This window comes from Eutrigla gurnardus (assembly GCF_963514095.1).
Source record: "Eutrigla gurnardus genome assembly, chromosome: 7".
NCBI lineage: Eukaryota > Metazoa > Chordata > Actinopteri > Perciformes > Triglidae > Eutrigla > Eutrigla gurnardus.
The window spans coordinates 7,432,325-7,448,293 of NC_139921.1; the positions used below are offsets into that span (position 1 = coordinate 7,432,325).

Sequence of the window (15,969 nt, forward strand, 5' to 3'; positions counted from 1 at the left end):
GGGTGGGAGGAGGGGTGTGTTTTATTTAATGGGTTATTTAGGTTGTCATCAAAGAAACATGAAGTACCCGAAGCATAAACCTGGGTAACAGTTTTGTCTATAATCATTTTCTGAAGGTTTAAATTACTGGGAAGGTTAACAAATGTTAGAAAATCTCATAACCAACACATGTTCATGCATTTTGCTTTAAGCTGTGCTGAATGTTAGTCTAATCCAAGCGGCTTCAGACTGCATTCACTGAACCTCTATTATTTTTTGTCGATGTAGAAACACAAACTGACAGAACTCCAGCTGATCACATACTAAACCTCCAAACAAGAGTTTCAAAGATTATTGGCTTTTGTTACCGATTCGGTAGGGATGCAAGTACTTAAAATTTGATTTCCTAGTTATATGATCTAACTTTTCTCATTAAAATCTTTATAAAAGTTACAAATGTTTAAAAAAGACACTTGTCAATGGTTCTTTACAGCAGCATGCAGGAGTGATGTCAGGATTAATTCTGGTTCAGTTAGATTTTTGTTTTATTTTATTTTTTTGCCTTTTTTTAAAGACCTTGATGATAACCCCAAGTGGATTAAATGATGACATATTATTGGTCTTTTTAATTTCATTTCAGTTGTACTGTACATGTCAATGACTGGGTCTGAGTCTCAAGAGGTTAAACTGAGACAGTATAGAAGATACAGAACCTGAAGATATAAGATGATATACACCTTTATTAGTTATTTACAAACATATAAGCCTATGAATCTCTTCTAATGTAAAGAATCACAATGTTAAAAAAATAGCACTGAAGTGTGAGAGATTTTTGTTGTTTTCACAGTAAAGAAGGTTAATATTTATGTTTGATGTTCATTGTTTTGCTTGGCTTCTTATTTTTTTAGGATGTCTGAGCAACCAGCTTTCCCCCGAATGTCCCTCCCGTTGCTTTGCATTCTGGGTATGATCTTGCTGACATCTGGCTTCCCTCAGCCTCGACTACCTCTCAGGTGATTACTCCATAAATGTCATCAAGGAATTAATAAGTACTAAAATAACCCCCTGAACTAACTAGTACCTCAGTTACCCAACTCTATTTTGTCCTTCATATGTTGTACTTTTATTGTCGGACATACAATGCAATAAAAGATGTTTCCGATGGAATCGTTGAGTGTGATGTATTATCTGCTTCCAGAAGCACCGATGACTCAGAGGTACAAGGTGACTGGGACATCCTCTTCCCCTCCATCTCTCTCCGTGATTGGAGCATTCAAATGATGTCAGCGCCCAGCCTCGGAGCAGCAGAAGACAGCAAGGCAGGACTGATGAGGAAGGCGTGGCTGTTTGCCCCTGAGAGGGCAGAAGCCAGGTGACTATAGTGAGGGAAACCCTGCAAATGACCTGACGCTATTGTAACAAGACCTAACTCTGATTTCATATCATCTGGCAGAACTTTAGATTTGATTCACTTAGTTAAGATGTCATTTCACAAGTTAGATGAGAAGGTTGATATCACTCAAATCTGTGAGCTAAATGTTAAGCTAGAGCCAGGAGATGGTTAGCTTAGAACACAGACTAGAAAAAATGGTTTTATGTTCACTAATAGACATGTTGTATCTTGTTAAATATGTACAAAAACCGAGGTGTCTATTTCCGAGCAGGGGTCGATTTGATTTACTTTGGACAGAGCAAAGCCAGCCGTTTCCAATCTTAATGCTAAGCTAGGCTAACGGGCTGCTGGCTTTATTTTCATATTTCATGAGTGCTATAGATCCTCTCATTTAAATCTCAAAAAGAGAGTGAATACATCTATTTCCCAAAATGTCAAACTCATAGACGTAGTCACGCATTGGTTTGTGCTCGACATTTTGGCCGTCGCCATCTTGGATTTTTGCAACCAGCAGTAACACAACAGGGTGGAGCCTGAATATTTTTACACGACCAAAATGCTACAAATTACTTTCATGTACTGAAAACACTGTGAACGGTTGATGTTTTAGGACGAGAAGACAATTCCCAGATAGGACAAAGCCGCGACAGGTGAATCACCAGGTAGCTGCACCCTAAATCATGCTATTTGGTCTATTTGACTCTAAATCACTCTAATTTTCCAAGCTGAAGGTAGCTGCCTGGTCAAACTCTTCCTTTTATTCGGTAGTCTCAGGAGAAATTTGGGGCCCTACGGAGCTGCTTTAGATTTAGTACAGTGAGTATCCCCGATTGAAAGTGAATATTTGACTGACAACAAATACTTTACATTTGATTGGACTGAGGGACAAATATATTTTTGATCCTGTGTAAATTGTGGCATACATTTCACATCTTCGTCAATTTAAAAGATAATTTTACACACCAAGAAAGTTGCATTTTGTTGAAGAATAGGACTGAAAAAAATAAAATTAGAATTAGTAATTAGAAAGACGACACATCAAAAAGGCTACACCTCCCTTGATGGATGTCATATTATGGGTTGACATTAGATGGTACCAGCCTACATAAGCATGTTGTATTTTCTTTACCAGAAAGAAAAGATGATTGGATTTTAGCAAAAATGTGATCAATTTAATGAATTTGTAAGTGTTTGCATAGATTGTTAAATAGGTGCACAATATAACTGGGGATGTGATCTAAAAGGGTTAGAAAGGGATTTGGACATAATCTGCCTTTAAAATAAAGACTACATTTTAAGTCTTTCCAAGTCATATTTGTCCACAACACAACACAACGGCAGTTATACCTTAGTGTCCAGGGCCGTTGTTTCCTCATCACTGATCTTGGGTGTTGGTCTGTGTCTCTAGCGTGGAGAGGGCGTGGCCTGCTGAATGGCCGTCTATGGGCGCTGGCATGGTGAAGAGGAACTTGGTTGTGGCTGATGATGCTGCCTTCAGAGAGAAGAGTAAACTCCTCACCTCCATGGAGAGACAGAAGTGGCTCAACACCTACATGCAGAAACTCCTGGTGGTCAATTCTTCATGATCACCAAATGTCTACCGCCCTTTCTTCAGAATATCAAACCGCCTCTCTGCACGCGGCAACAAGCTTGTGCTCAGTCCGTCAACTCATGAGACAAGAAGACATGGTCATCAACACCTGCCATATTATTAAAGTCTAGCATCTCCAAATTCTGTTCCTATTGTAGCACGTTCATGATCTCACGATGCCGAAAATAAGTTGGTGCTATCTAAGGAATAAAGACATGCAAATTATATTATTAATGGCCGTGGCTTGTGTCTGACTTCAGTAGTGTTGATGTGATGAAAACTTAAGTAAATAATATTGTTATTCAAATAAACAAAAACAATTCTAATCATCTATCTGTACATTTTAGGCAATTTATCATCAAGCAAAAGCAACATAATGGCAGTAAAAATAAAGTGACAAAAATTAGCTTTCAAATAATGTATAAAACATTAAATTTGTAGTTAGGATGAGGTTAGCCTAGCTTAGCATTAAGTCTTGAAAAGAAGGGAACACTTCGGCAGGTGAATACGCAACACAAAAAACACATGATTTTTAATTTTCTGTTCATTTTTTGGATGAAACAAAGGAGATGCATATTAATTCTTTAGTGAGATTTTGAGGATTTTCATTGTTCACTTTTTGTTCACCAGTTTAGTTGTTTCCCCCTTCCTCCCGTCTTTAAACCAAACATTTCCTCACTCCTACTAGTTCCATACTGTACACATAAGTGTATTTCCCAAAATGTTGTATATACAATCCAGTTCTTAAACATTACACAGGGATTTCATATAAATATTAGTTGGAATATTTGTGATGTTGGAATTCAATTTTATTCTGGTAGATTCATTGCACATCATTATGAATTAGATCCATCCATCCATTTTCTACCGCTTATCCTGTATTCAGGGTCACGGGGGGGCTGGAGCCGATCCCAGCTGTCATTGGGCGAAGGCAGGGTACACCCTGGACAGGTCGCCAGTCTATTATGAATTAGATAAATGTCTAATATATATTTATATATGTGGTTTCTGTCCAAATGCCAACTGAATCTTTAGAAATAACGGAAATCTATTTCTGAATAAATAAAAAAATCAGCTGTTTGAAGATTTAAAAAGTCTACGGTGGTATCAACACCAGTTTGTCCAGCCTGCCAATCATCTCCTGCAGCTGCATCCTATTGGCCAATCTCTGCCCGTCCCTCCTCCCCAGCAGCAGAGCCTCGGTCTGAAGAAGCAGCTGCACAGCCTGAGACGCTGGGATCTCGCCCGGAGTCTCGGCCCCACCGCCGCTCCCCTCTGCTGGGTGGCTGCTGCGTCTGACTGGCCTCTCAGTCTGAAGCCTGGCTCGGTAGACCTGGGGGAAGGAGGGCGGGCAGGGGAGGGGGGGGAGAGGAGGAGGGAGGCAAGAGGTGTCCGATCCACCATGCAACCTCGCTCCCATGTCTTCAGCGGCCCCTCTGCCTCTCGGTTGTCTTTTCTGGGGCATAAAGTGGAAGGAAGACTGATTTGTGATTTTTCATGTTTCATTCACTTTCACCCTAAAGCAATGAATGTATGAAAGAATGTGTGTGTGTGTGTGTGTGTGTGTGTGTGTGTGTGTCATACCTGTCCTGTAGGCAGTCTCAGTAGCATGTCCTCCAACATTTCAAGCCCCCGGTTTCCATGGTGACACACTCGTACGCTCACATTGGGTGCATCATGTGTAGACTTATTAACCACAGGATCTGTCAGATGGCCATCCACCACACTGTCCTGCACACACACACACACACACACACACACACACACACACACACACACACACACACACACACACACACACACACACACACACACACACACACACACACACACACACACACACACACACACACACACACACACACACACACACACACACACACACACACTGTTCTATATGCAAATAAAGACATACATCATTCCTATTTGTAAGGAACAAATCCGTTGTTACTTTTCACCCTTTTAACACGTAACTTGGTTTGGTTTGCTATATAAAAAAATCGCCATAATCCATCCTCAGTGAGTCCTGGGTGCATTCACACAGGTGTGCTCTCGTGTTCTAACTCACCATCCACGTCCAGAAGACTTTCTCCACCTGTTTCCAGTTCAAATATGCTTCTAGGAGTTCACAGAGCCGCTGCAGACGAACACAGTCCTGTAACACGAACACACACACTTTACATTATATTCTATGCTAGAACCCGGTGAAGGACACCGGTTCAGAACACATGCACGTGTGTGCATATAATTGGGATGGGAGCAACTCAAAACGTTCTATTTTTATTATTAGAAGTGTTATAAAACAAACTTTTGGCATGGAAAATTCTGACTCCGTGAACTTAATGTTGTATTTTTGTTTACCTAGTTAGTTATTGAGCCCAACTTCATTGTCATGACATTGCTACAGACAGCTTTTCTTTTCACATAGAACCATTTCCACAACCTTTACAGTCAAAAGCTTGTCAACAAAGTGTCAAATAAACAATAAAGATTCACCAACATCTTATTTTCTTGGCATTTACAAAACCAAAATGAATTTGTGGCCAGAATGACAGAAAATGTTTAACACTTACTTGTAAACAGACAGCACATTCTAGTTATTTAACTCTAACTATAGGCAAAGAATTTAATTATTAATTATGTTAATAACAGCAGCTCACTAACCTCCCTTAGTGCTGTTGAGCTTCGATCAGAGGGGGAGGATACAGAGGAGGGAAGGCTGGCGAAGAACACCTGAGAAAAACATGGATTCCTTGGTTAAACTCCTTCCAATGCATGCAGAGCTAAACTCGAACGAGTAAAAGTAGTTAGCAGGCGGCTACCAGGTGTCTTCTATCAGTCTGTTGTGTGTGTTTGTATTTGAGTAATTTAGTCCACCAGTCCATCAGCTTTCTTTTTTTTAGCCCCATCCTGCACATATGCTCCAAAACGTAATAATAATTTGAACTTGTTTTCAAAAGCAGAATAGCAGCATGTAGAAAAGTTGGAAAAGTGGGGATTTTCTCACAGCATGGAGCACATGGGTTCGCTCTTCTTGCATGGACAGCAGGCTCCGCCCCTGATTTCTCAGACAACCAATGAGCCAGTGAAGTTTCCTCAGAGACGCTGAGTCTAACTGGAGCTCATTAGTAAGCCGGGGGTTTACCTAACAGAGACAAATTAGAGATTTAAAGTTATACATAGAGGATTATCTTATAGTAGAATGTGGTGTACCAGTGGTACTCACAGGTGTAGGTGTGAGTAGTGTTTTGTCCAGTTGCAGTACTCGCTGTGTCAGCAGTGCCTCCAGTTTTCCTGTAGCGAGCAGCCAGCCCAATGCCAGGAGGAGGTCTCTGCTGGAGAATCTCCCGCCCTCCCCTCCTTCTCCCCGCCTCCCATACATCCAGTCAGCATGGTAGCCAGTCTGCCAGAGACCTGCAGCTACCAGCTTCCTGGTCTCTGTGGCTAAACAGACAGATAAAACACATTCAGTCAATTTGAACATTTTCATCCCTTCAAGAGATCTCAGTCAGTTTGGGATTTTCATATAAAGATACGAAGAAATATATTTGGGGATTTTTTTCTGGCATATATTGTTTAAATAGATGCATTTTTATTTCAGCTTTAGAAATGAACAGATCAACGTGACTTACCTCCTAACTGTGCACCAGCTTCAGAGGAAACAGTGCTGGACCTTTGAAGGATATTGGCAAGGAGTCTCCAAAACTGATCCTGCTTGGAACAGAAAGATGTCTGTGTCAACCCGGCAACGGGACCATATGAAAACTTCATGATTATCCTGGTCACAATAACTGTGATTCACTATATTATCCCAATAATCATCATTGCTTAAAATGGCAAATATCATCAAAAACAACCTTATTGTGTTTGAGGAAACACGTTGTTTTAATGTTTGACAGATAGGAAACAAGCAAGCTGCTCCTGCAGCCAACTGAGATCCAGGGTAATAATTCATCATTCATTTTTTATCATTTTACACTTCTGGTCTGTAATGACTTGTTTGAAGAACAAGAAATCATTGTGAAATAAAACAGTTTCATATGGTTTCATGTGTTCATATATTGTGTCTGTACAATCAAGTAACTAAAGCTGTGAAGTAACTATCATAAGAGTAAAAGTATAGTGCAAGTAGTTAAAAAGACAATGCAGTTACACGTCACCATGCCCCGACAGTGACGGCGGATGCTGAACGTACCACCTCGGGTCCACCACCGAACTTCGCCCGTCTGAAGGCCTCCGGTGCGGGGACGGAGTCCAGGCCGGCCGCCGCCAGCAGTCTGCACAGAGCTCCGATCACCTGCTTCACTTCCACACTCACAGCCGCTTTACTGCGCTGCATTCCCGCCGCCACGCACGACCCGCAGACGGCCAGACGTTACACACGCTCCCGTACTCCGCCCAGCCCCGTAGATATCAGCGTTAAAGACATTTTAGTTCACCGTCTACACATTTGAAGTCGAGCTGTTGATATTTCGCGGCGAAGAGAACAACTTCCGGGTACGAGGTCGTTGCCAGGGGAGCGAACGGCAGAAGCTGTGATCTTTTTTTTTCTTCAAAACTTTATTATACCTTCTAGTATACAGAACGGTGTAAACATAGTTGATACGGTACAATGATAACGACTTGCACCAGTAGCCTACATCAGACAAGCACACACACATTAAACATAAGTTAGGAAATAAGAAAAACAAATAAATAAACACAAGACAAACAAAACACAAGAGGGGAGATCTCGGGGTTTCCTCCTCCTTTTCACCCTCCTCTTGATCTAATCTATGCTCCTCTGGTTTTAGTCAACTGAATGGCATCTAGCGAGGATTGTAGACGAATACGTTTTTGTTTGATATTTTCACTTAATGTAGCTTTATTTCAGATGCAGTTTATCTATTTTTTACTATCTCTGCTTAGCAATGTGCTATTTAATATGGAGCTCTGACGTACCTTATATTTTAAATAATCCCATTCATCTCTAAAAGTCGTAACATGTGGATCTTCCACTATACCATCGATAGCTCACGATTTAAAAAGCTTGAATAACATTTCCAGTATCCTTTTTTCCTCTGAAAGGTGTGGATATGATTGAACCATCAGGTTTAAACCATGGGAAATTTTGGGTAGCATGCCATGTGCCTTCTATGGTAAACACACTACAAAAATCAAGTAATACAGGATTGTAATGGTGACCCTGATGGTTTGAAGGAGACCTATCCATCCATTCATCCATTACCATATTAAAATAACCCCCAAATATGAAATCTCACTGGGATATCTGGGACAAAGATCCTTTACAGGCTTTGAAATTTCAGAGATCATAGTTTTGTGTTAGGTACTCATATTAGTTCCAGGATTAAGAAGTTATCATTTATTCCAAATAATCAAATTATCCAATGACATAAATGATCCCTCTGGTGGTTTTAATTTTTCCAGGGCAACGCCCACTGACCTATTAGTACCGTGATTAAATATATATTTGGAGTTAAAGTGAAGATTTAAAGATGTTTGTTTATTTGGAACCCTATTTAGCAGTATTTGGGGGACATCCCTGTATATAGCATTACCATACCGCCCTCAAGTGGTGAAACTATAGTATTGCATCAAAGTCTGTTTTCTGGCCTTGCTATTTCTCGACTTTAACCTTGAATCAACTCACCACATGGCATTCAAATTTTAACTGTTATTCAAAGTAACTGTTGATGTACATGTGCATGTAGAAATAATAAAATCAACTAATCAGAGGTGCCTTTACAGGAAATATAAATGTGGTAATCATTTCTGTAATAACAATCAATGTGTAACGTATTGAACACAGATTTTCTTTATATTTAGACACATGACAAGTAGCAGGTACCAACAGAGCCAAATGTTCACAAATAGAGGAAGGCATATCATATGGAATTTGAAATGAAGCAAAGATCAAACGTGCAGAGGTATTGAGTTAATAAAATGTGGTGAACATTATAAAAACAACTCCTGTAGTAGTAAATACAATAAATGGCACATTTGCAAAGCTTCGATTTTCAGGACTTTGAGGCTGCGTTAGTCAGGTGTTGCTTCAACTCAAAGGTCATTTTTGGTGTTTGTGCTGTTGTTGTAGTTTACTGGATGAAATCATTTTGTAAGGCATGCATATATTCAGGAACACCATGCACCTGTCTGTAAACGCCTGCTTCGTTGTAGCTTCTGATCATGTAGCAAGAATGCTAACATCCGACCATCCTGTTCATACTTGGCATTTTGGCCGCCGCCACCTCGAATTTCTGCAAACAAGTGAACGGAACGGACCGTATTGGGACATTGCTTGTAAACACGACCCATGGGGTTTTGGGGGAGTTTCACTACAAGTTTAGATTGTGTGAACCTTTCCAGGGACTGCACCTCCCTCTAACGGTTTGAGATCGGTGGTCGTTCCCTGCTGGGTCTCTGCTGCTCCTTGGTTGGTTTGGGATCCCCCTCAATGAGTCAGTGAGGAAGTTGCTGCCTCAGAACCTCAGCACCACAATAGCAGTTGTATCTGGATTAAGCTGAAGCTGTTCACTAACAAGTTCAATTAAATTAAAAGGGCTACAGAGTCCTGAACCACCTCTGGAGTCTGGGTTAGGGCTTCATAGTGGAGTGTATCAGGGTCACTTTCTTTGAGGTGGTTGTAAAATGTAAATGATCTCTTTTAGATTTTGATCATTCCTGGTTACGGTCCTAATCCTGCTCTGCATGCATTATTTGGTGTTTTCTGTTTGGTGTTGAGAATTGAATTACAAAATTCTGCATGCAGAGTCTCAATTTGGTGTTGGTCCCATTTTGTAAAGTCTTTGTTGGCACGTGGAGCCCAGACATTGCAACCAAAAGTCCAATATTCTGAAGCCAGGTTGGAATTGGTATGTCCAACTTCATGTAGTTTTCGTTGGTGTAGAAAGCCCTTTTTGCCTTCTCTCAGGTCGTTTATAGCTTGGTTGAAGTTTCTTATGGAGCTGATGTTTTGGCCAAGGTATACTTTAGGTTTAGTGTTTTGTCTGTTCTAGGGCGACCGTATCTCAAAAAAATGTATATATATCAGTATTTGTCGGGTGATGTCGGGGGCTGAAACCGAGTTGAGGTCAGCTGCAGATCTAGGAGATAATTATGTGATATTTTCAGGCTGACTAGCAGTTGCATCAGCTGATGAACCCTAATATCCCTACTTCCTCTTGTTTTCCTGTAAAAACTGAAAGCTTGAAACAAATTCAAATGGAATGTTATGCTTTTCGCCCATCAGAGGAAGTGTTTCAGAATAAGACTGTTTTAGTCAAAAGGTATGGCTTAGAGCCAACCAAACGTGTAATCACCTTTAATGTTCTAACTGCATGCTTCTAATGTACTGATTAGCTTTTATTTGTCTTTGTATGTATGTGTGATAGAATGGGATATACTGTATTTACCCGCTGCTAAGTCTCTAATGTCTTGGTCCACTCTGTGCAGCAGGAGAGGGCCATCGCATTTGGATCCATCCATTTATCTATTGTTTATTACCTGCCAAGGGACTGCGGATGTAAATTAGCAGGCTTGCTAACTCCGACACATTTACATTTGTATTCACATACTGATGTTCATTAATGTGTATTGTCCCTTTCAAATAAAGAAATAAAATAAATAAATAAATAAATAAAAACATGTTGCAAGACCTCAGTTAGACACTTCTCGTCATCCTGGCATAATTCTTTTTTGCCACATGTAGAATTTAATAAAGTGAACAGCATTGTTGGAGCATTTAACAGAGTTTATAAATTCCAGAAAGAGAACACATTTTAAGATTAAATTACAATTGTATGTGAGTACAAAGGAAGTACATTTTGGAGTTTGTTGACTAAATATTGCTCCAGAAAGTAACACAAGTACTCTTTGTAATAATTCACCTTCTCGCATTGCTTTTGCCTCAGTGTCATTAGCTTTCATTGTGGATATCAAAGAATACCAAAAAATCATAAACACGCATAAAAAAAAAGAAAAAAACCCTCTTTAAAGTAGAGCTGAAATGACATTATTCTACCTTATTGTGATGAAAACAGTAGCTCACACTTCTCCAGCGCTTTGCAAGCCAGTTGCACTCGTTGCTGGATGAATGTCATAATATTATTGGTTGACACGTATGTCATGAATTGACCTGGGATTTGTAGACCAAAGATATCACATTGTGACAATAGCAGTAAGCGACATTACACCTCGTTAGCATCATTTTCTGCTGACCACTGAATGCATATTGTGTCCAACAAAGCCTGCTGGTCACCATGTTCTGTCACATACATCATATGACACACATTGTAGTTCCCCCTCCCAAGGCACATGACACAACGTTCTCAAAAGTTCTCACACTTAAGACCCACTCCTAATTGTTAGACACATTTTTGAGGCTCATCTTCCCAAATAAATTAATAAAAAAATAACATGACAAAAAAGGGACCCAATATCGTGGGATGTCTGTCTGCTAAATACCAGAATAAATATTCTGCTTAACCTCATTATGAATCCAAATATAATGTCTTCAGGGTCACATGTCCTCAACACACACTTTGGAGCTTTTACTCGTCTCCTACGTCACATTTTTCCCATCAAAACCAGATCCATTTCGTTTCACTGCATCCGAGAGAACGTTAGCTAACAGTGGCAAAACACGTTTGTCTTTACCTGATGAATTGTTGTGAATATCATGCTGATATTCAGATATAACTGGTCATTGGAACCATGCTTAGTTTGAATAACTGTTATTTAAATATATGTACATTATTAACTGCTCAGTGAACTACGTCTCACACAACGGACGTCACCAACACGGCCGTTAACTTGGCTTGCTAGCGAGCTCGTTAACTTAGCAGCGTTATAAATAATTGTGTGTAATTCCTGTCACAATTCATATGGGATCAAAAAGTGATTTGTCCTTCACCGTAGTCACCATTTTTTTTCTAAAATAAGGTCACATGGTGGTCCACTGGAAGGGGCGGGACTTAGCTTTGATGTCAGAGCTGGATTCATGACCTCACCTGAATGCAATTAAGGTATCATGCCACTGACTGTAAACGCCTGCTTCATTGTAGCTCCTGATCATGTAGCATAAATGTTAAAGGCAGAGTAGGTCAGTTGGAAAAAACACAGAAACTTTGACTTTGAACGCATCGCCGAAACAGAAAAAGTTGCCGTTTGTTAAGACCCGTGTTCAAAAGCCGCTGACCCCCCAGAACGAGTGCTAGAGATCAGCAGAGTGTGTCCAATCAGGAAGTAACCACTGACAGACAGGCAGGTCGTCCAATTATCTTCTCGGCCCGACTTTTTGATTGGACGGAGTTTTTACCGTCCTGCCACGGCCACAGATGATATTTTTATTTTATTTTAATGTCAGAGCATTTAAGGTATTCATTGCTATCGGTATGTTACGAGGATTTCGAGTAATATAATGGGAAGTGTTTCTGAATAGAATCACCTACTCAACCTTTAACAGTGGCGTGCACAGGTAGACACTAGGTGGTGCTAAAGCACCTGCCCTTGCCCTCTGGACCAAGCAAGTGGCAGCAGACAGTGCACATGTTACTGGTCGGTTCTGTTGCTCTGCGTTGTGTGGAAACAAGATGACTCCCAATAGCGGATGAAGCCTTTTATTCTGCACATGGGTCAGACACAAAACCAAAGTTGGTATGTGGATTCAGGGCCAGGATGCGTGCGTCACCTGCAGCATGGAGAATCTCTTCCCGCCTGTACAAATACTAACGAGTACTACTGTAATTGTAATATATTTCTAATGGCATATGATGGGTTAATAAAATAAACAAATAAAATTCCAAAAGGGAAGAATGTACCATCAAAATGTGAATAAGGTGTGAGTGAGAAATACTTATAATTCGAATTCTTATCTAAATGTATCTAAATTCTGAGGTAGTGATCATATAGTGTAGTACATAAACATATAAAAATATACAGATAGAAAAATATTCAAAAAGAAAACATATCTGACATGTAGCATACAGAAAAGGCACTGTTTCATCCATTTTCAATATGTGAGCTGCACAACCTGCGCTCATACAAAGGTAAAGACTAGCCTCTTGTGGCTAAAGCTGGTATTACACTTAAATACAGTTATAACGTGGCAGGCTAAGCACATTTGAGATCGCGAATGTTAGCGCAGCCACGAGGCAAACTTAGAACGTACAAATTCCCAATTGCCTGCAGGAAAAGTAGCCCTGTGCCTTGTTGAAATATAACCAAACAGCCTTATTCATATTGTTGGTCTCTTTTTATTTACCAATTGCAGCATAATGCCTAGAAAGGCGAGGATAAGAAGGGGAAAAGAAAGGGCGCTACAGCAGGCAGCCCAGGGGAGCAGCTCTCTGGGAAATAAAACAATAGTGATTGACTGATCAGTGCTATAGTGTGAAACTGTACCAGTTCAAAGGTCAAGTAATTTTATTAAGATATTGATAAATAAATATGCAATTACGTTCAACATGTGCCTGTAATTATTATTTATTTTTTTAAATCTCACTCAGCTATAAGCCAGCCGTCAGTTCTACATGCCGCATAAAGTGCCCTTAGTTTTCACCGAGCACCTGCCCCCCAAAATGTCTGTGCACGCCACTGACCTTTAATATATTTTACGACTGGTGTTATCCCACCAAAATCTACAAATGCACTACGTTTCGTACAAAATGGAGCACTGACTGACTGCCTGTTGGGCCAATGTAAGATATGTCTCACATCGGTCAATTTACTGTTATTTGGGGGTTTTCTCAAGCCAGTACCAGTCCTTCTGGTCCCTATCAGTATTTTTTGGAGACAGTCCCTAAATCTTTACCTACTAGTTGGAGGACACTTACACTTAAAAGGACACACACGCGCACACACGCGCGCGCGCACACACACTGGAGTCGTCCTCCAGAGGTGCAGCAGCAGCCCGCACACCACCACTGTTTCTATGTATGTGCCGGCACAGCGCAGACTGAGGTTGTAAACATGGCGGCGGACGGGATGGTGCTCACCAACCACGACCATCAGACCCGAGTGGGGATTCTGACGGGTAAGGACACGGTTTGATAAAATGCGACCAAACGTTTCTCCACCGTAGTCTTCGGTGGCGTTTTGCCGTCGGTTGCCTGTCTACGTCGGTGTCACAATGCGAGCTGCCGAGCTAGCTGCCGTTAGCCAGTGTGCTAAGCTAACCGGTTTGGTTGACTGTCATTGGTGAAGCGATAGCTCGCTGCCTTTTTGACAGGTCGGACAGATGTGCGATTTGCTTTGTAACGACGTTATATGCAACACTGCAGTGGAGTTTATGATGAATACATTATACGCGTGAATACTTGAGTGCCATATTCAGTGTTGTTCTAGATAGCTACACGACATTGTAGTGAGATATTTTAATCGGCGTCAAGTGAGCCAGGAGGAAAAAGAACGCCCAGCAAAGACTTTCAAAATTAGGGCGCTATTCCTTGGCGAGCAATGGGTTTTTAAACGAAGATTGGCGCTTTTATTTTGAAAGCAGAACGGCCGTTCTTCTAGCCGTGCTGCTGTATGTTGCCACCTTGACACAGGGGACGTTATATTTTCTAGCAATGTAGCGATACCGAGCCTACATCAGCTGCATTATTCATGTCCTCTTTGCAGATCCAATATGTTGGCCGCTAGTGAGGGTGCTCTTCATTAACATTTCTTTTATGGTTCATTTGACGGCCGTTTAATTTGGGCTTAATGTCTGTTTTTTTTAATTGAGCTCAGAAATGCACATTTATTAATCCTAAATCGTGCGTTTGGTAGCTATTATAAGCTACTTAGAAGACGAGGCGCACTGCCAAGGCGAAATGAATCCTGCTTTTGCGGGTTGTTTTAGCAGCTTCCCTAATTAGCTCTGATGTTCGCCTGAGTTGTGCAGAGGAGTAGTGGGACCAGGATCCAGTCGTGTGACAGCCACCAGTCGCCCTGCTGCCTCCTTGCCAAGGCGGCAGGGGGAGACGTGAGAGCAATGCTAAGAGGATGCGCCTCAGCAGCTGGCTGGGAAGTCTGTCGTGGTTTTGATGAGCTAGCATCTCGGCTAACGGCAGCTAAGCCTGCTGTCCATACAGCTGACCGTCACAACCTCCTGTCACATGTTGACACACGTTCCCAACCCGTTCATGTGGGGTTTTAACTGAGGGGTTAGGCCATGTTTATGGTCAAGTATGGGGTTCAGGAAACGTGACTTCATTTTTTACAATGACCACATAAGAACAGCTGCTTCTGCTAACCAAAGCCTTGTAGGTTGATTGTGAAATCAGCATCATATATATGAGGTTTTCCTCTTGTGATTACCGGACAGCAGCAACCAGGTTAAACACACTGTATGAGGTCTGCTAGCTGAATTACATTTGGGAATATTTTAATGGGCAATGGCTTTATGTGTCCAAAGGGGAAATGAGATTACTTAAGGAAGTGGTGAAATTCTATATTTTTAGCATCAATTTCCATTAAAATACCATATCAATGATGAGGTGATCCTACTTGCTATTAGTGTGTGTGTATCCCAAAGCCTCTCATATCTTATTCCTTCACAGGCTTAAAAACACACACATAAGCTACACTGTTAGTACACTCATTAGCACACCAAATGGGTATTAATCCGCAGCCAAACATAGTCCCCCACGATATCTCCCTCTCTCTAAATAGCATTTGTGGAGGAAAAAACATGGCTCAGCTGTTTCAAGGAAATTACTTTTTTGTTTTTAAATATTTATACCTTCAGGGACAAATAACAGAAGAGTTATCTACTACGTGACTAAAAAATAAAAAAAACTAAAGAACATTATCAAGTGTCCTAAGTAGCAACTGTTACCTATCTTGGTAGAACGTCCATATGTCCTTGCTTCTATTGTATGCCAGAAGGAAAACACAAACACATTTATTTTGGTATCAATAATACATATACATCAATAAGGACATATATATTTCTACTTTACTGTATTTGTAACAGAGTATCTTTGCCCTGTGCTATTACTTAAGTAAACAATCTGAGTACATA

The 15,969-nt window shown here is 40.8% G+C and overlaps 3 protein-coding genes across 7 annotated transcripts in view; 2 read left to right on the top strand and 1 right to left on the bottom strand.

Annotated features, from left to right (window-relative positions):
* Positions 1-888: 888 nt before the first annotated feature.
* On the top strand, positions 889-2,958 carry pth2 (parathyroid hormone 2; the record flags this gene model as incomplete). The annotated part of the gene is made up of 3 exons (XM_084014396.1): positions 889-992; positions 1,178-1,351; positions 2,781-2,958. The coding sequence occupies 3 exons, from the start codon at positions 889-891 to the stop codon at positions 2,956-2,958; spliced, it is 456 nt and encodes a 151-aa protein (XP_083870522.1).
* An 844-nt stretch (positions 2,959-3,802) lies between these two features.
* Positions 3,803-7,485, bottom strand: tedc1 (tubulin epsilon and delta complex 1). 5 transcript variants are annotated; one of them, XM_084014386.1, is made up of 8 exons: positions 7,162-7,485; positions 6,595-6,674; positions 6,190-6,409; positions 5,971-6,108; positions 5,628-5,696; positions 5,032-5,118; positions 4,548-4,694; positions 3,803-4,419 (listed from the first exon to the last, which is right to left on the bottom strand). In XM_084014386.1, the coding sequence occupies exons 1-8, from the start codon at positions 7,300-7,302 to the stop codon at positions 4,060-4,062; spliced, it is 1,242 nt and encodes a 413-aa protein (XP_083870512.1). In that variant the 5' UTR covers positions 7,303-7,485; the 3' UTR covers positions 3,803-4,059. The 5 variants fall into 5 exon arrangements, with proteins under 5 accessions (XP_083870512.1, XP_083870510.1, XP_083870508.1 ...); XM_084014384.1 differs by having other exon boundaries at positions 3,804-4,419; positions 6,190-6,407; positions 6,596-6,677; positions 7,159-7,485; XM_084014382.1 differs by having other exon boundaries at positions 3,804-4,419; positions 6,190-6,401; positions 6,587-6,677; positions 7,159-7,485.
* A 6,388-nt stretch (positions 7,486-13,873) lies between these two features.
* Positions 13,874-15,969, top strand: part of gphna (gephyrin a) — a 36,656-nt gene continuing 34,560 nt past the window's right edge. Inside the window, exon 1 of the mRNA XM_084014249.1 lies at positions 13,874-13,995. Coding sequence (XP_083870375.1) covers positions 13,932-13,995 — 64 coding nt within the window. The 5' untranslated portion in view covers positions 13,874-13,931. The remainder of the gene's footprint in view (positions 13,996-15,969) is intronic.